Genomic DNA, 23,790 nt, shown 5'->3' with positions numbered 1-23,790 from the left:
TTTTCCTTCAGGGCTCGGTCCTTCCTCATAATGGGAGATGGAATCTCCCCCTCCTCACTTCTACGGAGTATTCGGTTATACTTTCAATCCACGTTTCTTGATCCTTCTGGAAGTCTTTGATAATTCAGTATTCTTTGTAAACACCACAATTCAAAGGCATCGTTTCATCTGCAGTGCGGCTGTCACATGCATACGAGGCGGTGGCAAACACCATGGGCTGGATCAGGCGTAGCTTGCGCCTCAGTGGGACACCTTTGGTAGCAAAGGTTTGAAAGAGGTCTTTTTTCAGTGTGTTGGCTCAATACACTGTGCGTTACTATGTGAGCATACTCTCACATGCAAGATGCCAGCTGCACTCCGGCTTCGTATTTCACTCCATTACATGAGATTCCTACTTGGACCTGAGCGGTATCTTTTCAGGGCATTAGCAAGTTGATGCCATTTCCAGAACATGCTCAGCACAATGAGAGTATACCTGAACGTCCTCCTATGAGAACGCTTGGATGAAATTGGTATGCTTAGCCAATGGGAGAGGAAGAGAAGCCATGTGACTGACTTAAAAGCCCTTTTTGACATGATAGTAAGCTTGTCTCCATTCATAGGGATGCATGAGGAGAAAAGAATTGAAGCAAGTGTAAGGGAAAAACGTTACTCCAGTACAAGACAAGGGAAACTAACGAGCCAGACTGATCAGTGATGGAATTGGAAGCCTTGGGTGGAAATTGCCATCACTTTAGCCTTTAAAGTCAAGTTGGGCCTCGCTCATTGGTGTTCTATTGACACAGTGGCTGCAACAATGCGCTCACAGATAAGGACAATTCCGAGGATGGGATGGGACCGGGCAGTGTTTCCTTCTGTTGTTCGTAGGGTCACTGTCAAGCTGGACCGACTTGACCCCTAGAAACAGTACTGTATTGCTTTCTCTGCAGTCGTTTTGGTCCTATAAAATCTTTTCTTTCTTACCCGCTTTCGAGCCCCCAGCATCATGCTCACTTGTTGACTATTAACTGATGGATGGAATTGCGGAGCTGGACAACGGACTGTCCTTGGTTCTTAGCTAACAGAGCACTCGGTCGCAGAACTCAGGAAATCTATCCCGCCCTCTCCACGTGGTATTCATTCATTGCTGCCTGGAACCATGAGCTCTAGTAGGGAATTTGCCGTAGCTTTTATGAGGACAAAATATTTTTGAGTGGACTGTACCCCATAAGGCTTTTTCATTTTGCCATTTGAGTTTTTGATCATAAATATTGCTTGCATGAGAGCAAATAGCTTGGTTCACTGGAGAGTGCTGTGAAATTTATAGGATGATTACTAAGCGATTCAGCTGTTGGGGAGAAAATAATTATTTTTCAGGGTAGAAGCTCTTAGTCAAAGACACAAATGAAAGCGATGCTATCGAAGTGTGAAAAGTGTGTTTTTCAAGTAGCAATGGATCTTGAGATGCAGTAGGCTGGCTGCCACTTAGTAATATCCTGCTCTGTTGTGTTCGATCTAGGCTGACTCAGAAGTCATTGAGAAATGGATGGACGGCGTGAAAGACTTCCTCACAAAAGAACAGGCTGCCCAAGGAGACGCTGAAGGGCTACAGAGGCAGCTTGACCAATGCTCTGTGAGTCTGCTGACCTGGCAAACTGGCTGGACTTAATCACATTGCCTGCTTGTGCTTTGTTATTTGCGGCTGCGATTAAAATTGGAAGAATGAGCCATGACCATTAAGCCTAGATAAAAGCCGAGAAAAGATTTTTGACGTCATGGTTCATCAAAGAAAACTGATGATTTCTGGTTTTCTCTTTGGCCATGCTGATGGGACTTTGAAAGAGAGAACCACAATAAATAGCACAGTAGGAGCACCTGTTGTCGGTGACAAGGGAGATGCTAGTGCAACGACTGTTCCTGGTACCTTGCTCTTACTGTGCCGCGTGGTGGCAGACACTTTACATACATGGAATTTGCCGGTAATATTACATGCACCTTACATTAGGTGGGATCATTAGGCTCCTCTAAATTAATTAAAAGCACTAGTCCCTGCTGAGAGTCAAGTATTTCCGATCTAATTTGGCAGGTGGTTATCTGCAGCACCAAGGGGAAATGAATTGACCAAAGTGCAATATTCCTTAAATAGTTCAAATCCCTGACTCCTGTCAGTCCGTTCTTATAGTCAGAGCACCTGTACATAAGGTATCTACTTGCAGGAGAGATGAACTCACCGTGGGCTTATTTTATGTATCCAGGCATTTGTTCACGAGCTAGAAACAGTTGAATCATCTCTGAAAGACATGAAAGAAGTAGAGGCTAGTCTTCGAAGCTGTCCCATTACCGGAATTAAAACCTGGGTGCAGACAAAACTCAGTGACTATCAAACCCAATTGGAGAAATCCAGCAAAGAGGTGAGTTTTTCAACTGATTGTCTGGGTTTCCAAGAGATGTATACAGTGGCTTGTCTTGACCAACTGAATTGATTCATAAGTCATCTCGTTTGAGGAGCTAGAGCTTGGGCTGCCGGGGGTGGGGGGTGGGGGTCAAGGGGAGGCTGTTTAGCCTGGCCAGGATGACAGTGGGTGTGGGGCTGGTGAGACTTCTGGACATGTTATTAGGAGGGAGGACCTTAGGGAATAACATCACACTTCTTATAACCATTTTACATCCTAGTGAAGTAAATAGTTAAAGTATGAAATTATAGGACAAAACCAGGTAGGTTAAAAAAACCAGGTAGGTCTACTGAGGAGTTAGGGCAAGGGTTTTTTTTCCTTCTTCAAGTAGAGTGGTCTTCTGAGACTGCGTATTTGAACAGAGCACTGAATAAAGTAAGGGATGAGCCATGTGCGACTGAGGGAAAGAACATTCAGGAAGGGTGAATCCCACTGCTTTAGACATCCTATAGGCAAAGGAGAATTGCTCCGTTGGGCTTCAGAGACTGTAAATCTTTATGAGAGCTTCACCATCTCATCGTTCTCTTGTGCAGTGGCTGGTGGATTTGAACACTCAATCGTGTGTTTAGCAGCTCAACACTTAAGCCAGTGGCCCACCAGGACTTTTAACAAGTTTAAAAGACTTGCGATGGGAATGACCTTGACCTGTTCAATAAAGAGTGAGGAGGGCAGTTCAATGGAAGTAAAAGTGGAGCTAGAAGGTTGGGGAATGATGAAAAGATATTATGGTAAGATGCACCGCAAGGACATAGACAGGGAGTGGAGAATATATGGAGCTGGAATCGAATTTGTTTTTTCAAACAGTGTCACATAGAATGTGATCTTGTGATGGGAGAAAGTACATTTTAACACCCTCTTCCCCCCAAAGAGCAAAGTCTCAGAATAGTTTTAAAAATGATTTTGGGCTTTTGGAAAAGTCACGATTGTGTTTTTTATTTGTTGTTTATGTTTGGATCCAAGAAAATGACATCTCTTGACTAGTGATCAGGAACTGATATTAAAGGAGACTTTCCTGGACATGGACTCAGTAATGTGTTTGTTTAAAATAAAAGATAGAAAGGGAATAAAAAGAAAGCTCTCCAAGTTAAAAATAATAAACACGACACGTTCTCAGTTGGGTGGGGAACCGGGGCTTGGCGCCTCTGCAGCAGGCTCTTGGGTTCCATGTGGGGGCTGAGAGATCAAAGCTCCTATTTGGTAGCTGTTTATTTTCATGACTGGGATCCTGTTTGGAAGGAGGGAACAGGAAAGCCCGTTAAGCAGTCTTCCTTACTCTGGGGAAGCCATCCTATTCCTGTACTAGTGTTTGGTTTCTGTCAGCTTCTCAGCCAAGCAAGCCCTGGCAAGGTTCTGTTTCAGCAAGAGGCTGAATATGGGATGGCGACCTCCATGGTATGTAATCTGCTCCCACAAGACAGTCTGTTTATGGTGAGGGGTCCCGGTGGGGCCTTCTCTGAAAACGCCTTTAGATTTCTCTGAGATATTTAGGTGATTCCCTGAACCAGACTTGGGAAAACATCAGTTTTCTAATGAACATATCTTTATGTGTGGAATGTATAATTGACTACCAGAAGCAAACATTTACAGTGTGTAATGAACTTCTTTAATAACAGAACTCTCCCTTCTCCTACTTGAAGCAGCGAGATTTTAGTAAGTAGTCCAAAATGAGGAAAGGCACATTTTGGAGGTATCCAACTTTTTTCCCCTCTCCCATAATCAGCAATGCTATGACAGACGCTTTTAGCAGGTGTACTTTCCTGAAGTAGATTAGAGTCCTACATATGGGATCACTCTGTCGAAGAGGATTGCTTTTCAAAATTATAATCGATACTTGCGATCAGTATCCAAAGGTGGCAATAGAACCCCAGCCACAATCATTTTCTTCCTCATTATTAATATCCCATAACATCAGCATATCGTATGTGGATAGATTAAACATTTAAAACGAGAACAAGTATAATTTACTAGTCTCTTTAAGTCCTTAAAATGTGAACTTCGCATTTAATGATAATAAAATTTTTTCATCTGGGATTTTCAACCTCCTCTAGATTGCTATTCAAAAAAAGAGATTGTCAGAAAGCCAGGAAAAAGCCATGAATTTGAAGAAAGACTTGGCAGAGATGCAGGAATGGATGGCCCAAGCCGAAGAAGAGTACCTGGAGAGGGACTTTGAGTACAAGTCGCCAGGGGAACTCGAGAGCGCTGTGGAGGAAATGAAGGTGAGCTGGACCAGCCCTTCCGTTTACAATCACGTCGTCTGTCCACCCACCCATAGACTTGCCCGCCCGTCGTCTTTCCAGCATACAGTATCCCCAGCAGGGTTTCAGATGACCCAAAACCGCAAGGGTAGATGTTCAGGATGTTCAGTGGCACAGGAAACCCGTGAACTCCTTCCAACAGAGCCCCTGAGACAACCTCTCAGAGACAATCACTTCACAACCACTGGGCGTGGGTGTGAGGAAGGATTGAGTTTGACTTTTTGGCAACCCACAGGAGACTTCACAAGTTGGTTAGGATGCTCCCATTTGTTTGAGTGGTGCGTTTTCAGGTAGCATGTGGGCACACATGATACACGTGAGTACCAGTTGAGGAAATATCCCCCTGGCTGCAGAGCTGGTCCAGGACCAGGGAACATTCTGTTCAGTTGTACATCAGGTTCCCACGTATTGGAGCAGACTTGATGGCAGCAGGTAGGAAAACAGCCAAGAGATGTGCTATCAATTGGTGGCTGTCAATAGCTATCCAAAGGCTGTATTTCTTGTCAGATTATATGGACCATGTCAGTGACTTTGGTGCCTCTTTCTCTGTTTCTGTGGGGTGTGTGTAATAAGAGCTAGGCATCATCCCCAAATTTCAGGTACTCCTTTCACTGTCCCTGAGTGTTCAAGTTGAAGTGGAAGCTGCCTTAAAGGCTATGTGTTTTTTCCTACTTATATGGTTAAGGACCACAGAGAATGCTCTAACCCCAAAGTTAACTGGCCCCAAAGTATATCAGAACCACAAATCTCAGCACAGTTATTTTTTAAAGGAGGATCATATGACATCAATGCGTTTTTGTAGAAGTGATGTAACTATGACAGAGGGCCGTTTGTGTGGTTGTAGAATTTTCACTGAAAACATCTATTTTAGTGTAGCATTTCTTGAATGCCCTCATTTAAATAAAACATTGCATATATTAAGTAATCTCCATGTTAGGGACTAACGTTTTTATTCGATTCTCTTTCTTTAAACTATTGGCATGTGATTTTTTTTTTTAAGTCACTAAGATAGAAGTGTGAATGATTAGAGTCCTTGAGTGGGCACCATTTTTATGTGTGGTTTTTTTAAAGGACTTTTTAAACTACTACACACTTAATAACTGTTCCTCACCCAGGGAAGTTGAAAACCAACAAGCAGTGAAAACAGATAACAGGGAGAGTCAGAGGCCTTTTTAGCTTGAAGAACCAGGCCCGGGAGAAGCTATTTCTGGATCAGATCTCGCCAGTGTAACTGTTATCATCGTTGAAATGTAAATCATCAGGATGTATATAGTTAAGTCCCAGCAGGGGGTAGGGGTATGTTTAAATAATTTGAGAAAAATGTTAAGGCTTTTTGTACCATGGTGTCACTAGCTTTTGTGAAAATTCATTGATGTGTCTGGGACCTCCAATAGTCAATGAAAGTTAATGGACTTCCATTCAGATCTGGACTCAGAATTTGAAAATCGTTAATGACGTGGGTAACAGGCTGGTGTTATTAAATGGAAACATTTGTGTGGGGCTGTGTACATTGCCTCCTACAATGTGTATAGTTCACATTTCAGAACACTGGAGTGATTGCCTTAGCTAATGTTCCAATTAGGCAGCTAGAGTTAGACACTTTGATTCTGATTTCGTTATTTAAAATTAAAAAAAAAAGATGACTGGATGGGAAGCATTTTTTGTCATCTTTTCTTGGCGCAGAGGGCGAAGGAGGATGTGTTGCAGAAGGAGGTGAGAGTGAAGATTCTCAAGGACAATATCAAGTTATTAGCTGCAAAAGCGCCCTCTGGTGGCCAGGAACTGACGTCTGAGCTGAACGTTGTGCTGGAGAATTATCAACTTCTCTGTAACAGAATTCGGGGAAAGTGCCACACACTAGAGGTACGGCCTCCTGTAGAGGGATGCATGCTTCAAGACTCAAAACCTGTGGTGTACTCTCCAGCCCCGCATGTTTTAATGGATCAAAGAGAAAGTTAAAGACAAAACTAACCAACTTCCCTTCTAGTGGTGGGGAACCTACTCCTTTAACAAAATCATACTGGATCATAAAGGACAGGAATTCTTGGATAGGAGGCTGGTAAAAAAGGAAAGAAGTATTAATTTTTTTTTCCAAAGGAAAGACTAGGATCTGCCCCCAACTAATGGAAGCTCCTTGAACAAGTCACTTATTATCCTTCGGCTTTGCTAGATTTTCATTCCACAACTACCAACCTCTTCCTTTCTTTGATCTGAGGTACTTTTACTTAGATTGCAATCTAAAATTAGAGTGACATGAAAGAAGAAGGAACGTAAATATCCTGGGACCTTACATATAGTATCTCTGTCCCTGGTGGCCCTTAGCTTTAGGACATAGATGGTGCTGAGGTTATTTTTGGTTCGTTTTTAAAATGAAACGATAGCTAGTTTGTTTTTATGTAAGCATCATTTATCGCATCTTATTGAAGAGATTTTGGAGTCATTTTAATTTATAGCAAATTCTCATTTCTTTAAAACAGGTGATTGAGGCCAGTCACAAAAATGGTTAAAAAATTTCACAACTGCAATATTCAAAAAAATTAACGCATTACTCCCTTGTTTTGGGGTCTATTTTGTGCTAGATAAATATAATGGAGGTCAATTAGTGAGGCGTCAATTAATACAGACCTTCGTTCTTGTATAGTGATGTATTACTCTAAAGCAACCTAGGCAGCCCAAACTACTCATTTCTAATTTTAATGAATGATCTTGGAATTGAATTTCACTAAAATCTTACCCATTTTCTTGTCCCTGGCATAACCATCCTTGCTATTGTTTTCCTCTTCATGTATAGTCGCAACTCAATATATTTCAATAAAGAATGGGGTTTCTAGAGTAAGCCAGTCTAACGGAAGATCTCTGTGTTCTGAGCCGTTCCCTCAAGCCGTCTTAGGACTGACATGCGGTAACGTTCAGAATGAGCAGAGTTTGAACTACTGTGAGAATTGCTATTGCAATTTGTAGTCAAATTGGAAAGATTTTTTTTAAGAGCAAGAATAGTGTAATGAAACAATGAAAAAGGGGAGAGAAAATGATGTTAAAATTATATCATGGCTTACCAAGGGACCTTGGGGCTGGGGAAGCAGCCCAAATTTCTGAATTAACAGAAGACTTAACTTTATCACTTTGAGTCTAAATTTCGTTCAAGTACATTTAAGCTCAAACATTTCAGAGGGCTAGGACAGTATACAGTACGCTGCAGTACTTTTCCAATCCATCCATTCTGCGACAGATTTCCTGCTTGGTATTCCTCCCTTAAGGAAACCATATCCGGAAGTTACTGTGCGTTCTTCCCATTCGTGTCTTTATATGTTTAACTATGTGTAAAATATACTGTATGTTTCCATTATCTTTTGACAGTTAACAAATCAACACCAAAGTTGCATTCCAAAATAACGTTGTGATGGTTTAAACAAACAGCAAACACAGCCAGTTAATTCTCGTGAGTCTGTTGGTTGGGCTCAGCTGAGTGTCTCTCCGGCATCGTGTGGTAGAGATGAAGGTCGCTCACGTAGCTGCATCCACAGGGAGCTCCCTTGGGCCACTCGCGATAGCCTCTCATCCTGATGGCTCTCTCCATTGGCTCCTCATCGTTTCTTAGTTTAGCGGCTAGCTAAGTAGAGGGAGAAAGCAGAAGTTTGTCGCTATGTTTTTAAAAGGAATTTTTAAAATTGTGATTTTGAATGTTTCCACAGCAAATTAGGCCACAGTTAACAAATTACTTAAGCAATTATTCAGTGACATTGGTTACGTTTTCCACAAGGTGTCAACATTCTCTTGGATTCTCAGTCTACTTTCTGCCTATAAAGATCTGGGGGGTCTGCAAACCACTCTCTTTTCCCTTTTAATCTGCGTTAGCTCGGCAAACTCTGCCCCCAAACCACACATGGCTCAGCTTGGTTTGGTTTACCTGTGAACTAAGATCAGGTTTCTATTTATAAAGGGTTGTAAACACACACACACACACACACACACACACAACTTTGTGAGGGATGCTGAGTGTCACCGACCAAACCTTAAAATATTTATTTTCTGGCCGTGGAAGAAGCAGCTGCTGACTCTGGTCTCAGAAGCACACCTCATGTGGAGCACAGGTTGTACCGAATCACCTCCGTTCACATAACTTTCTGCCATCGAGGCGATTCCAACTCATAGCGACCCTACAGGATAGGGTAGAATGGCCCCTGTGGGTTTCTGAGACTGTATCTCTTTATGGGAGTAGAAAGCCTCTTCTGCGCAGTGGCTGGTGGTTCCTGAACATTGCAGTGACTCCGTGGCTTGGGCTGCTAACCAAAGGTCAGTGGTTCAAGTCCACCAGCTAGTCCAACGGAGACAGATGAGACTGTTGGCTCCCATGAAGATTTACAGCCTGGGAAAACTTGTAGAGCATCGCTTTGAGTCTGAATTGGCTTGATCACTGTGGGTTTTATTTCATTTAGGAAATGATTAAAACATATTGCAAGTAAGAATCAACTTTACCTTCCTATACTTGTTAGTCTTTAGAAAATAAACTGATTTAAAAAACCCCCAAAAATCTCCTACCACTTGCATAGTTCAGTTTTGACATTTAAGTCTGTTTCTCTGGCTATATTTTAGCATGCCGTGTGAAGTAGCTTCCTCTTCCTCCCCCCACCTGCTGCAGTCGGACTAGCATGATTTATTGAATAATTCCATTTGGTTTCATTTCTCTTAAGCCCTCACTTTGTAGGTTTCTAAATCCCCACATGCTCCAATATCTCAGTGAAGCGATTCGGCGCCAGCACGGCAGTGTGTTTCACTCACGTCTTGTTTATCACCCACTTCAGGAGGTGTGGTCCTGCTGGATTGAATTGCTTCACTACCTGGACCTGGAGACCACCTGGTTAGCCACTTTGGAAGAGCGCATGAAGGATGCCGAAGCTCTGCCCGAAAATGCCGAGGCAGTGAATGAAGCCCTTGAGGTTGGGGACCCAGTTCTTGGTGGCGCTTCTTTTTGTGGCAGGGAGGCCACATCTGTACGAAATAGGGACCCCAGTGCTTGACGTGGACAAGCATGCGTGTTTCCCGTGTGGTTTGCAGCACGACGTGCATATGTAATCGTGGATGTTTAGGTGATGGACAGGCTTACTAAGTCAGCCGGCGGAGAGTGTTAGCTGTGAGACCACGAGCACATCTTAGACATGCTGAGCATCCCTGGGTCCCACTCTGGCTCCTGGAATTAGCAAGTTACTTTTGCTGAGTAAACGTCAGTGGCTGTGGGTTCTCTGGGTTCTGGTCTGGTCTGTCCATATTGTGAGCACAGACAATATTTGAGTCAGCCTACGAGCTCTCTGGAGTGAAGAAACATGCTTGATTCGTCTTTGTTCCTCAGTTGCCAGCTCACGATAACTTAACAACTGCATCTGACACGACTTAAAATGCCAACGTTTTAGATTTGTTGAAAAAGGAAAATCACAAATGAAAAGAAGCAGTTGGTAGCTCTGCCCTGAAAAGCACAGTAGACTGTGGTGGTAACTGAGTGAGTGACTGGTTTGAAGATCAGTAATAAGAAGTCCTGGTGGTGCCGTTGAGTAAGGGTTAGACTATTAACTGTATGGTCGGTAGTTCAAACCCACCACCTGCCCTATGGGAGAGGGAGGGACAAGTTTGCTTCTGTAAAGATTTACAAAGCCTTGACCTGAAGAACAGTGATTCTTAACCTTCCCAAGGCTGCGGCCCCTTAATACAGTTCCTCGTGTTGTGGTGATCCCCAAACCATAAAATTATTTTCATTGCCACTGTATAACTGTCGTTTTGTTACTGTTATGAATCGGGAGACCTCTGTGAAAGGGTCATTCGGCCCCCAAAGGGGTTGCAACCCACAGGTTGAGAACTGCTGCTATAGCGTGTCCCTCTAAGTCAGAATTGACTAAATAGCCATGGATTTTTTTGTTTTGTTTGTTTGAATAAGTCAAATAGGAGCATCTGGGTGGTGTAAATGATTATGGCACAAACTACTAACCACAAGGCCATGGAGGAAAGGCCTGGCAATCTAGGTCCAGACATTAATTAATTAATTAATTAATTAATTAATTAAACATTGAAAACCACAGGGTACATACTAGGAGCCCCCGAGACACTTGGGTCACCATGAGTCAGAACTTAACAAATCCTATCCCCATCTCGGTGCCATTGAGTCAGTTCCAATTCAGCGTAACCCTAAAGGACAGGGTAGAACTGCCCCTGTGGGATTCTGAAACTGTCACTCTTTATGGGAGTAGAAAGCCTCATGTTTCTCCTGCAGAGGGGCTGGTGGCACCACCAAGGCTCCTGGCAAGTCAGAGATGGTATCTAAATTCCAGGAGCAAGAGGCAAGCTGAAAGATCTGCACTGGGTCTTGAAAGACTACAGTGATAAGTTGAGAAAGTGAAGTTATAAAAAGCTTATACTTTAGAACAAATGAAGTTGTACTTCCCAAATATGAGACTTAGTGATTACACAATTCTAGTAATAAACCAGAGAAACATATAAAACCAGCTCTAAAATAAGATTTTCAACACTCGGGTGTGTTTTTAAATGTGTGCGCACTGGAGATGGTCCACGAGAGCAAACGGATCAGAGATTTTGGTGTCACCAAGAAGTGTGTTGAAACCTTGGCTTATAGTTTTTTCCCGTTTCATTACTGTCTCTGCATGTAGGCAAGTTACTTATGACCTCTTGAGCTTCACTAACTCCATCTATAAAATGGGAACACTCTTTAGCTCCTCTTAATTAGATTTATGTGCATACAGAGTAACACTATAGTAGCTCACTCCACATATACTGTAGAAACATGAGTACCTATTTTAATATTATTCTGAATAACAATTGAGATAATTTTGTTTGCATACAGTCATATTCTGTTTTTAAAATTTGTATCCATTCATGAGCATTTTTTCCATGTAATTAGTAATTTGTAAGACTATAGATTCATATCACTATATATCATTTGTACATTTATGAACACTTCTGGTCTCTTTCTCTTGGTAGATTTAGGAAAAAAGGAAAGGACCTGTAAACACATTGTTTGAAATGGACTTGCATGTCGTTAAAGACTCCAGGGCCACTTCAGTTTTACTTTTCTTCCTCTTTCAGCCAGCATTAGAGCTGAGGAGTAAGGAATCTGGATGGCCATTTGGGGGGGGGGGGCATGAAACAATTACTATTGTGTTTATTCTTAAATTTATATGTATTGTTTTAAGGAACATACTTGACTAAAAGCCCATAGGAGTTTTTCGGGTCATTGAGACTTTTGCCTCTAGAGATGCCTGATTGTTCCCTTCTTCTCCTCGCAGTCGCTGGAGTCCGTTCTGCGGCATCCCGCGGACAACCGCACCCAGATTCGGGAACTCGGGCAGACTCTCATAGACGGAGGGATTCTTGATGACATAATCAGCGAGAAACTGGAAGTGTTCAATAGCCGATATGAAGAACTGAGCCACTTGGTAAGAATCAGGGCATTCAGGAGTGTGGCGTGGGCGTCCACGACACGGAGCTGACCCCAAGGGAGGCGAAAGTTGGGAAGCCAGCATCAATGGCGGCAGTGACGGACTGGCTGGGGAAGAACTGATAGGACATTGGTGAGGCAGGCAGAGTTTGATGGTAAAACAAAATCTGTCTTGAGTTGGTTCTGCTTGCAAACTACTTAATTCCTATTAAGTCGTTTAATAAGATCCTGGAAAAAATTCTATGAAGGATTGTTAATGCTGTATGCAATAATAATACATTATTGCATATGCAAATGCTTTGTCTTATACAACAAGTGATGTGTAACTTAATAAAATTGTTATATAACTGTATCTATTAAGGAGGACTCACATTTCCCTAGTCAATAGTAGGGCTATCGGTTTGATACGGGCTGTTAGAAAGTGTCACAACTTCTCAGTCGCCTCTCCAGGATGGACCATCACATACATGTTGGGGATAGAAATGAGAGAAAGGAGGCCTTTCAGTTTTATGACAAGTGGGTGGAATTTAGAAATTTTCTAACACATTTTAAATGATAACCATTGATGTTTAGAGCCAGAGCTGCATCGAGCTAAATCCAGTCCACAGCGAATACTGGTTAACACACATATGTATCCATAGAACTTGCTACCAACAATAAGAAAAGAGACTTAGAGATGTGCTATTGAAAGGTATCCCTCTCCCCCTTTCTAATTTGAATGTTAGCTTTCTTCTGTTGTTGAGAACGTGTGGTGTGAGGCGGCATCGGCCCAGTTTCATTGTTCTCATGGAGAAATCGGATTTCCCAGCAGCATTTATTGAAGACACTCTTCTCTCCCCATCTAATGGCCTGAGCACCACTGCCAAAAATCCTGATGACCGTAGGCGTGGGTTGACAGTCATTCTACTATTGTCTTATATTCTTGTTCATAGAGTTACCTACGTGGATAGATAAAACATTCTGGTCCTCTGTTTGATAGTGCTGTAGGACATCAGTACATTTTTATATTTTGTCATTGCGTGTAGAAAAAGGTAAGGATTAGTAGCTTGTTCACTGCTAGAGCCGTAGATACTAGAAGGACATTTTCACCGTGTCCTAGCTCGTTGTGATTTATTTATAACTGAAGCCTGTCTTCCAGAGCCTTCCATCTTTGATCACGTCTCTTTTCCCGGAGCCCAGGGCCTGAGGGCGTCCTTGTGTTCAGTTATTTCTATTTGTGCGAGAGACTAATGATGAAGTCTCTCCCCGTGTAGGCAGAGAGCAAGCAGATTTCCTTGGAAAAGCAGCTGCACGTCCTGCGGGAAGCCGACCACGTGCTTCAGGTCCTGCAGGAGGGCTTAGCCGAGCTGGACAAGCAGCTCACGATGTACTTGACGGACAGGATAGACGCCTTCCAAGTGCCGCAGGAAGCACAGGTACTGCGCGGGCTTTGAGGGATTTTGCATCACAGAAGGAGCCCGTATAAAGAGACTTCTTTAGCCGCAAGCAAGCGGCTCCTGCCATCCCAAGACAACTAAGTAGTGATAAAGATCAACTTTATTTAGGGGGCAGTGTGTGGGGCTTGGAGTTCTCTTGCTCTCTGTGGGAGATCCTGGCATATAGCCCCGGACTTTACATTAGTTTCTTTTGCTATAAAAGTGGAACACTCCTCGCCCGCCCCCCAACATCAGCTCTTTCTAAGTAAGGAACCCTGGTGGTGTAGCTCTAAATCCCCAGCCGCTCGCTCCCAGCTGCTCCCGGGGAGCACTTCTGTAACACACCCGCAGGGGCCTTCTACCCTGTGCATTTGCCAGCAATTGGTCTTGACTCGATGGTGATGAGTTTGATTTTAAAGTTTTGTTTTATAAATATGTAGTGATCAGTAAGGAGAGCCTTGGTGGTGTAGTGGTTGCTGGTTGGGCTGCTTACTGCAAGGTCAGCACTTGGAAACCACGAGCTGCTCCCAGGGAGAAAGACTGGGCTTTGCATTCCCATTAAGAGTTAACAGTCACAAGATAGTGGAACAAAAGGAATGTCAAAGGAAACAGAGGAAAGAATTAGGAGGCAAAGGGCATTTGTAGAGGTCTAAGTACAGGCATGTACATATGCAAATATATATGACAATGGGGAAATAGATCTATATACAGATACTTATAGGTTTAGTATTAAGGTAGCAGATGGACATTGGGTCTCCACTCAACACAAGAGCACTTCGTTCTGTTAACCTGGCATTCCATGGTGTTCACCTTTCTGGCATAACCACTGAAGACAAATCAGGTGCAAATGTGGTGAAGAAAGCTGATAGTGCCCAGCTATCCAAAGATACAGTGTCTGGGGTCTTCAAGGCTTGAAAATAAACAAGCGGCCATCTAGCTGAGAAGCAACAAAGCCCACATGTAAGAAGCACACCAGCCTGTGTGATCACAAGGTGTTGATAGAATCAGGTATCCGGCATCAAAGACCCAGAACAAAAAATCATCTCATTGTGAATGAGGGGAGTGCAGAGTGGAGACCTATTGGACATCCCTTTCAGAGGGTATTGGGCAGGAGACGAGCCAGTCATGGTTCAGTATAGCACTGATGAAACATACGACTTTCCTCTAGTTCTTTAATGTTTCTTACCGCTCCCTCCCCCGCCCCCCACCGCCACACACACACATTATCATGACCCCAGTTCTACCTTACCAATCTGGCTAGACTAGAGCATGTACATGGGTACAGATAAGAGCTGGAAACACAGGGAATCCAGGACAGATAAACCCCTCGAGACCTATATTGAGAGTAGCCATACCAGGAGGATAAGGGGAAAGTGGAGGGAGATGGGGGAACTGATCACGATCTACCTATAACCCTCTCCCAGGGGGGATGGACAACAGAAAAATGGGCGAAGGAGACATCAGTCAGTGTAAGACATTAAAATATTAATATATAAATTATCAAGGGTTTATAAGGGAGGGGGATAAAAGAAAAGCTGATACCAAGGGCTCAAGTAGAAAGAAAATGTTTTGAAAATGATGATGGCAACAAATATACCCGTGTGCTTGGTGTTTCCAGCTGGTTTTCCCTGGTGATGCGCTTACATTGGGGTCAGACTATTTTCATGAAAACAGGACTAAACGGAACCTTTCACTTTTCCTTACACATTTTCTAAAGGACATGCTCTTTTCTTTCTCATCTCTTTGTCAGAAAATCCAAGCAGAGATTTCCGCCCATGAGCTGACTCTAGAGGAATTGAGAAGGAACATGCGTCCTCAGCCCCCGACGTCCCCAGATGGCAGGACAGCCAGAGGAGGCTCTCAGATGGATGTGCTGCAGGTAAAGAGGCAGAGCGGCTGCCTGGGCTTTCAGTACAGTGCTCATCAAGAGAAATTGGGAAGCGTTGATTACTTTGGCATTCCCTGATACCAAAGCAGTGGACTAGGTGTGGTGTGTTGAAGGCGCGTGGCTTCCTAGGGAACCGAAACAAACCACTGCATGTGCAGGGACATATTGAACCTGATTTTGATCAGTGATGAGAAGAGAGAGACACCCGGACAGGAGGATAGCTGGATTTAGAAGTTAGTTTAATATGTTGGTGTTCAGAGTTATGGAATTGATTCTTATAGTGACTCTCTAAAAGACAGAGAAGAACTGCTCCTTTGGATGTTTCTGGTTGTGTTTTTCTTCCCCTCAATTTACTAAATTGCATTAATTTTGTTGTTACTATTGAAAGTATATGCAGAAAACCACGCCAGGGGTTTTCCCATAGAGCTGCTGGGTGGCATTGGACTGCCAGACACTTGGTTAGCAGACTTTCTTTTCAAGACAAAGCCCCGGTCAGTTCTGAGTTAGCTACACTCAGGCACGGGGAGCATGCATCGAGCGTAGCACCACTTAGTTCCTTAGTAGGTTAGATGACGCTGCCTTTCCCCCTGAGCTTGGGAGGGAGGGTAGTATTTTGACTTCCAGGCTCCTGAAGTGCATTTTCCAACTGGTGAGAAAGTTCCTGAAGGTTCATGTTTATTATTTGTTTATAGTATTATTATTTATTATTTGTACGACTGACAAGTAATTCATGAAAGTGGGCTGTGCCGTGCACCCAGGCGAGCCCATCGGCTCACCACATTGTTTTATGATATTTAGCATCGTCTGTCATGCTCCCCAGTGCTGTTTGTTAGTGGTGCTTTATTTTACAGCTTTCGGCAGCCCTAGTACATTGAAGTCATCTGAGGAAAGGGGCTGTCGTTCGAGGTGAGGTGCTTATTCTTCTTATCTCTGCCGCCAGAGGAAACTTCGAGAGGTGTCCACAAAGTTCCAGCTCTTCCAGAAGCCTGCTAACTTTGAGCAGCGCATGCTGGACTGCCGGCGAGTGCTGGATGGGGTGCGAGCCGAGCTGCACGTGCTGGAGGTGAAGGATGTGGACCCCGAGGTCTTGCAGACCCACCTGGACAAGTGCATGGTGAGCCTGTGGGTCGTCAGCTTGTCTCAGGTGTTTCTCAGGGCCAAGTCTGTGGCTCCGTCTTGTGCTTATGTACATGCTTTACTCAATGATGGCTTGTCTGCAGTATGCTAAACACAGGGATGAGTTCTAGCAGCCAAGGGTTAAACATAAGGATGTGACTCTCACCCCAACACGTGGATAGGAGATAGCAGAAATCCCAGTCAAACCAAGTCCCTGGCTATTGAGTGGCTCCCGGTTCACAGAACCCACTGTGTGTCACAGTAGAACAGTGCTGCACAAGGTTCTCAGTGGCGGCTGTTGGGGAAGCAGATCGCCAAGCCTTTGTTCCAGAGGGACTCTGGGTGAACTCAAACCTACCACCTTTGGGTTGGCGGCCAAGCAATGAACTGATGACACCCTTGACTATAATGAGACCAGAGCTATATGACTGATGGGTACACCAGATGATTATCAGGGGCTCTTGTTAAGAGCCCCTGAGGCCCTTCTGACTCACAGTGGCCCTTCGTGCAGCAGAATGAGATCCTGCCTGATCCTGCACCATTATGCTGCCCTGCCGGCCCGTCATGACAGCCGCTGTGTCGGGCCAGCTTCTTGAGGCTCTCTCTCTTTCTCAGGGTCTCTCTCTACTTTCCCAAGCATAACGTCCCTGTCCGGGGACTTGTCTCTGTCCAGAGTCTACGAGAGGAAGTCCCGCCAGCCTTTCTTCCAATAGATTGGTTTGGTTTCTGCCGTCCATTGTACTTTTAAGATTCTCCACGAGCACCATAATTAAGAATTCCTAATTAATTAAGAATTCTTAATTAATTAAGAATTCCTTAATCTTTGGTCTTCTTTATTCAATGTCCAACTTTCACATGCATGTGAGGCTTGCGTCAGGGACACCTTACTTTGAGGCTATTAAAGCCTCCCCCTAATTACTGTATCAATTTAGGGAAGGCTTCTGTCTGTCAGGTATGATGAATGAGCTAGGTTTTAAAGATAAAATTGAGGCTAGAAGAAATATATATAGAATGGGTGTCACGAATAGTGCAGAGTAAATTAAAAATCCCTTTAAAAGGTAAAAATGTATCTTCTCATCTATAAAGTTCAAGCCTAAGATATAAAGGAAGAAATTATACTTAAATCAAATGCCAGGAAATCTTAACCAAAAAACTCCCAAACCCTAAAACAATCAAACTCACTGCCATTGAATCAATGCCGATCATATAGGACAGGGCAGTACTTCCCTTATGTGTTTCTGAGACGGTAACTGTTGATGGGAGCAGAATGTCCCGTCTTTCTCCCATGGAGATGCTGGTGGTTTTAAACTACTGACCTTTTGATTATCGGCCCAATGCATAACCATGATGCCACTAGGGCTCCTCGGGAAATATTGTAGAATAAAAAAAATTACCTAGGAAAATAAAATTTTGACTTCCAATTTATGAAGTGAGGGCTGAGATATGAACAAATAAATGCTATATAAAACCTTATGACTGTTTCATTCTTGAAGAGTATAGTTCAGTTGGATAAACCTAACTCACTGCCACTGAGTCTATGCCAACTCACAGCGACCTTATAGGACAGGGTAAAACCACCCCAGTGAATTCCCGAGATGATTGCTCATGGGACTAGAAAGCCCCGCCTGTCTCCTGAGGAGCAACTGGTGGTTTCCAGCCGCCAACCTTGCAGATGGCAACCCAATGGCCAACTGCTGTGGCTACACCGGGGCTCCATGGAAGTTTAACATTATGAGGCTAGAAGGCCACAGTCTGAGAATTAGTGCCTCTGTTTGAGAAACATAAGGAACCTTAACACGACACTCCAGGTGTGTGTATGGGTAAAACAACAGAAATCTGCAAAGATTAATTTCTCCTTTAAAACCCTGAGTGCCGGACGCCTGTTATTTACATGTCGGAGGTCATTTGACTAAGCAGAAGTCAGAATGGCTGCAGAGCACACACACATATAAATTTGACTGGTGCAGCCTTTCTATATATACGTGTTGGCGGTGTACTGGTTGTACATTGGACTGATGACCGCAAGGCTGATGACCCTTGGCTGCTCCTATAAAGAGAGGAAGCCTCAGAAACCAACAAGGGCAGGTCTGCCTTGTCCTGGAGAGTTGCCATGAGCCAGAATCGACTCGATGTCAGCGCATGAGTGAGTGAGCGACACACGTGCGTGCACACACACACGTACTTACTGTATATATTTATGAGGATATAGACGTAAATAACCTAACGCTCTCCTGACTTTGCATGATGCAGACTAATGGGATATTCAACGAGTGTGCCACACGCAATGTTTCCGTTTGTGGTCCTGGTGGCAGAGGGAGGCGAACTTGGTCGCATGGAGCGGTTTGGTCTCACGTTACCTAGCAAAGGGACCCATCGTGGTGCAAGAGTGAAGGTTGCCTGGGAACTGAAATTTGCTATTTGAACCCGTCCCCTGCTCTGGGTACAGAGCTGTGGCACTGTCCTGTGTCACGTACGGCCTTGGACACCCTGCGGGGCAGCCCTGTTCTCCAGGGTTGCCCTGGGTTGAAATGGCACCGGCTGGTAAAAGAACGACTTTGACAATGACCTACACAATTCTGATTTCTTATCATCCTGTATACAGCCTGCTGTGTCTTAGGCTTTATGGGTTTTTAGCATATAACTAATACATGCTGATAGTGGTAGACTTAATACTTCAGAGAAAAATAATAGAAGAATAAATATTAATAATGCAGTACTTCCAATAGCCAGAAATAGCCAGTACTGGCTCTTTCTTCCCTTCCTTGTATTTAGAATTAAAAAAAATAAAATCAAACATGGTAAACACTCCATTTTCATACTAATATTTTCCCACGTGAGGTAGGAAAATTTTTTTATCATGAAGTACATTTATGGCATTTAAAACACAATTGCACTTTTTTAAAAAAGGAAACTTAAAAAAACAAACAAAACTTACTGCCATCAAATCCATGCTGGCTCATGGTGATCTCCAGTGGGTCTCTGAGAGTAGCTGCTGGTGGTTTTGAACTGCTGACCATGGGCTCACAGCCCATCTCATAACCACTACATGAAAAAGGAAGCACGATCCTATTAGTTAATTCTCTTATCTGATTTCAAAAATGTATTGTGGCCCGGTTTTCAATTTATTCAACACTTGAAGCAAATCTGAGAGAAATGATGCTCTTCTGTTTGTGTCGTTCGTTTTTGGCCGCCATCAGTTAAAGCTGCCGTCTGGAATGCTTCCACTTGGTAGTTTACCAGTCCCTGGGTGGTGGAAGTGGGCACATGACTGGCTGCTAACTGAATGGCTGGCGGTTGACTTTCCCCAGGAAGCGTCCTGGAAGGGAGGCCGGTAATCGTCGAGACCTGTGCATCTCGGTTCTCCTGTGCCTTACATGGCTTCACTGTGAGTGGGTCTCCACGTAATCGGCTTAGTGAGTTTAATGATGATATGTGTTTTTCCTGCTTCATTTTAAGAAACTCTACAAAACTTTGAGTGAAGTCAAGCTTGAAGTGGAAACTGTCATCAAAACAGGAAGGCACATCGTCCAGAAGCAGCAAATTGATCACCCCCAAGAGATGGACGAGCGGCTGACGTCCCTGAAAGTGCTCTACAATGACCTGGGGGCCCAGGTGAGGAGGCGAGCCCTCGGTTCCTCTCTCTCTCTCTCATCGGCTCCACCCCTCAGTTTCTGTTTCTCTTCTGCAATGATGTCCTTTCAGTCTCACTTCTTGAGCAGTGCTTGTGTGGGTTTTATGGCATTCACGTGTATTTTAAATAATTTCTATAATGTTAGATGGATTTTTGACATTTAATAATTTCTTCTCAGAACACTCAGAAAATAATAGTCTCTGAATAAACTCAGGCTTCTTGGATTTCTAATGACCCAACTGAGAAAATTTAAAACGCTAGGCCTCTTATAAATAATACATGGCAGGAAGTTTCTGTTAATCTACCAGGATTAAAATCCTTCATAGAAACCCCTACAATGAGGAATTCTTGCAAATCCAGTGGGATTTGTGGGACCATTTACTGTGTGACTGAGTAGATCTGATAGACTAATATCCTCTCTCAGCGACAATCTTTGCCTTGAAGCCAGCACAGCAGAAGGGTGTGTGGACATGGAAATGCTTTTGGCAATGTTGAAAACGGTGTTAGTTAGTGTTTCAGATCTTCTGTGGGCTATTAAATCATAATAATTTCCCAGTTGAAGTAAAATTGAAATTTCTACACAACCCCAGAGCAAGGTAGCTGAAATTTTTATCACTTTCAAATCAGTGAGAACCAACTGTTCATATGTTTCCCAAACAGTTTTGACCTCATGTCTGCAAGGCTAGGCTGATGTGATATATTTTGATAGTTACATGAATGGAATATACACTACAGGGGTTTCTGGTTTCTTTTTTTTATATCTCTGATATTATTTATTGAACATTAATTTATTACTGGGCATTTTATGGATGGGGTAGTATTGCCAAATTAATTGTATCCTAGCTTTCTAATAGTGATGTGGGTTTTAGAGGTAATTCTTCTTCGGGGCAATTGCGGCTTTGCCATGTGCCGGGAGTTACCCCAGGCAGGAAGGATGTGGTGAGGAAAGAGCATAAAAACTCTCCTTGCCTAATGATGTAATTTAGAGGACATCAATCAATAGTCCCCCAAAGAAATGTCACATTCTAAGTGAAGCGTTAGGAAGGAAAGCACGAACGCTGTATGAGAGGTGTATGTCATCGGGAGCTTTGGCCCAGGATAGAACCGGGAAGACTTCCATTAGACATTCCAGCTAAAATCTGAAGGCTAACCTGGGTGCGGAGTAAGCTGAGTGAAGGAAGCCAGGGGAACGGTCTCTGAGGCTGGGCAGAGCCTATGGGAAAGCACTGCGGTGAGAGGCCACATTGAACATTTGTGTGGCTAGAACAGAGAGCTCAAGGGTGGGGAACATGACAGTGGGAAAACAAGATGAGACTAGAGCTTGTCTTAAAGAGTTTAACTTCTCGTTTAAGAGCAATAGGCAGTGAGGGCAAGGTACGCAGTGAGAAATAACGTGCTCGAACCTGTGTTTTTAAAAATGCACACACTGCAGATTAGAGGCCGGGTTGAGGGAAGGAGACTTGGGGGGGGGCAGTGGTTCAGTCACTGGGCTGTTCACAGAGAGATTGGTAGTTGGGATCCACCAGCCCCTCTCAGGGAAGGCAGTGTGGCAGTTTGCTTCTCTACGGAATGGCAGCCTTGGCCACCTCATAGGGTGACTCTCCGTCCTTAGAGGGTCACTAGGATCGAAACACATTCAATGACCATGTCATTTGGAGAGGGGGACAATGCATGGGCTTCAGAGAAGACACGGGGAGACTAGTTAGCAAGTCATTGTTCTTGCATGCGAGATGGTGGGTCACACTAGAATGGAAGTCGTGGTGGAGATAGATGAAGGCAGAGGGCCTTGAGACATATTAGGAAGTGAAATCAGTGGGACTTCATGATTGACGGTTTCTGGAGTGCAGAAGGTGAGCTTCAGGTTGAGCCTCGGGTTTCTGATTTCCTTATCGGGATGGTCCTCGCATCATCCCTGGGGTAACAGCATTGGGAGAGAAACAGGAAAATGGAGACATTCTATAAATATCTGACATGTTGATGTGTTAGGTACCTTTGAGAGAGTTCATTGGAAGTATCATACACTCAGTTATTCAAGTATGAAGAATAGTTCTGGGAAGGAGATAGGAGTTGTATGAATCATGTCCTTAGAACTAGCATTTACATTTTTTTCTAGTACTGATTAGTTTGCCTACGCAAAGGGCATAGTGCAAAAAGAATTACCCATATTCTAGAATTACATATTTTAATATGAAATTCGAGGAAGATGAGCCCATTAAAGAGACTCAGATGAGAGTAGTGAGAAGTGGAGGGCAATCCAGGGAGAGTTGTTGGGGCACAGAGGTCAGGGAAGAGGGTCCCTCGAGGTTGGGTATAGTAAGCTATTGGGTATATTCAAAAGGTAACCACGGCACATTTCAAATGCCCATCAGATCAAAGCCATTATTGAAATTGGAAAAGCCAATGTATGTGCAATAATGGGGATGGAAGCAACGATGGCTTTAGGAAAGGCGGAGATCAAAAAGAAAAAAATTACTTTTTTAGTTTGAGAAACGTCAGTATGCTCAATAGCTGAGGGGATTGGTTCAGTTGCGAGTGAATGGTTGAATATTTAAGAGGTGGAGACTATGAATAGCTGTGTACAAGATTTAGAACTTGATACTGCCTAATTCAATATGTAATACATCTTGATATATATTGATTAGATTAAGAAAAGTGTCAATTGTAGCAGTTGAATTGTGAATTACCTTCTTTCTGGTATATACAAGTCCTTGGTAGCATGACGTTTTTATGATAGTTGTCTAGCTGCCCGGGGCACGTCAGAGTCAGATAAATATCATTGGGGTACATAATATCTTTTAATATAATTCAATTATTTGTCCCAAATAATTACAGTGAGGTGTTATTAGTTTAGGGCTGTGAATGTTAATGAAACTATGCAGAATAAGAGAGTTCAATTTTAAGAAGGGCTTTAATAAAACTCATCCTTGATGTATGGAACAGCAAAACTGAGCCTTAGGGGCCAGAAACAAGGAAATGTAATTCATGTCCCTTGTTAAAAAAAATTCAACCCTTTATCTCATTGAATATAAAACAGACCATTTCACTCCATCTATGATTTATCACTTTAATACTTAGTGTTATTGCCTATACAGATGTGAACATAAGAGAGCTTGTTTTTTTACATGAATTGTGTTGCGACAGCTTTTATTTATTTTAAACATTCTGCTGATGTCAGATGGATCTTGGCTGAAACTATGCAAAAGTCTTTGGCTGGGTGGACCACCACTCACAGAGAGCCTTAGAAAGAAGGAGAATTCGGAAACACTTAATGGTCCTCGCGCCGAACCTATACATGGATCAAGAGGTCGATGTGAGAACAGAACAAAGGACTGAAGTGTGGGCTAAAATCAGCAGAGGTGTGCAGCAGGGTGGTATCTTCTCACATTATTAATTCAATCCACATGCTCAGAAAAGCAACAGAGCAAATGGATGATATGAACAAGAATTCAGCATCAGGCTTGGAGGAAGGTTTATTAACAGCTGGCAATATGCCGATGATACAACCTAGCTTGCCGAAAGTGAGGAGGACGTCAAGCACCAGCCGATGAAGATTAAGGATTGTGGCCTTCAGTATGGATGACAATTCCACGCAAAGAAAACCAAAATCCA

The 23,790-nt window shown here is 43.4% G+C and overlaps 1 protein-coding gene across 5 annotated transcripts in view; it reads left to right on the top strand.

Annotated features, from left to right (window-relative positions):
* Positions 1 to 23,790, top strand: part of UTRN (utrophin) — a 593,146-nt gene that overhangs the window by 208,209 nt on the left and 361,147 nt on the right. For all 5 annotated transcript variants that reach the window (XM_075554433.1, XM_075554432.1, XM_075554428.1 and 2 more), the window contains exons 24-33: positions 1,499 to 1,612; positions 2,235 to 2,390; positions 4,481 to 4,651; positions 6,374 to 6,553; positions 9,493 to 9,627; positions 11,980 to 12,129; positions 13,385 to 13,546; positions 15,297 to 15,425; positions 16,375 to 16,548; positions 20,007 to 20,162. In XM_075554433.1, the coding sequence (XP_075410548.1) occupies positions 1,499 to 1,612; positions 2,235 to 2,390; positions 4,481 to 4,651; positions 6,374 to 6,553; positions 9,493 to 9,627; positions 11,980 to 12,129; positions 13,385 to 13,546; positions 15,297 to 15,425; positions 16,375 to 16,548; positions 20,007 to 20,162 (1,527 nt within the window). The remainder of the gene's footprint in view (positions 1 to 1,498; positions 1,613 to 2,234; positions 2,391 to 4,480; positions 4,652 to 6,373; positions 6,554 to 9,492; positions 9,628 to 11,979; positions 12,130 to 13,384; positions 13,547 to 15,296; positions 15,426 to 16,374; positions 16,549 to 20,006; positions 20,163 to 23,790) is intronic.

Source organism: Tenrec ecaudatus, chromosome 7, assembly GCF_050624435.1.
Source record: "Tenrec ecaudatus isolate mTenEca1 chromosome 7, mTenEca1.hap1, whole genome shotgun sequence".
Classification (NCBI taxonomy): Eukaryota; Metazoa; Chordata; class Mammalia; order Afrosoricida; family Tenrecidae; genus Tenrec; species Tenrec ecaudatus.
The sequence above is the reverse complement of the archived record's forward strand: the minus strand, read 5'-3'. Positions and strand labels throughout refer to the sequence as shown.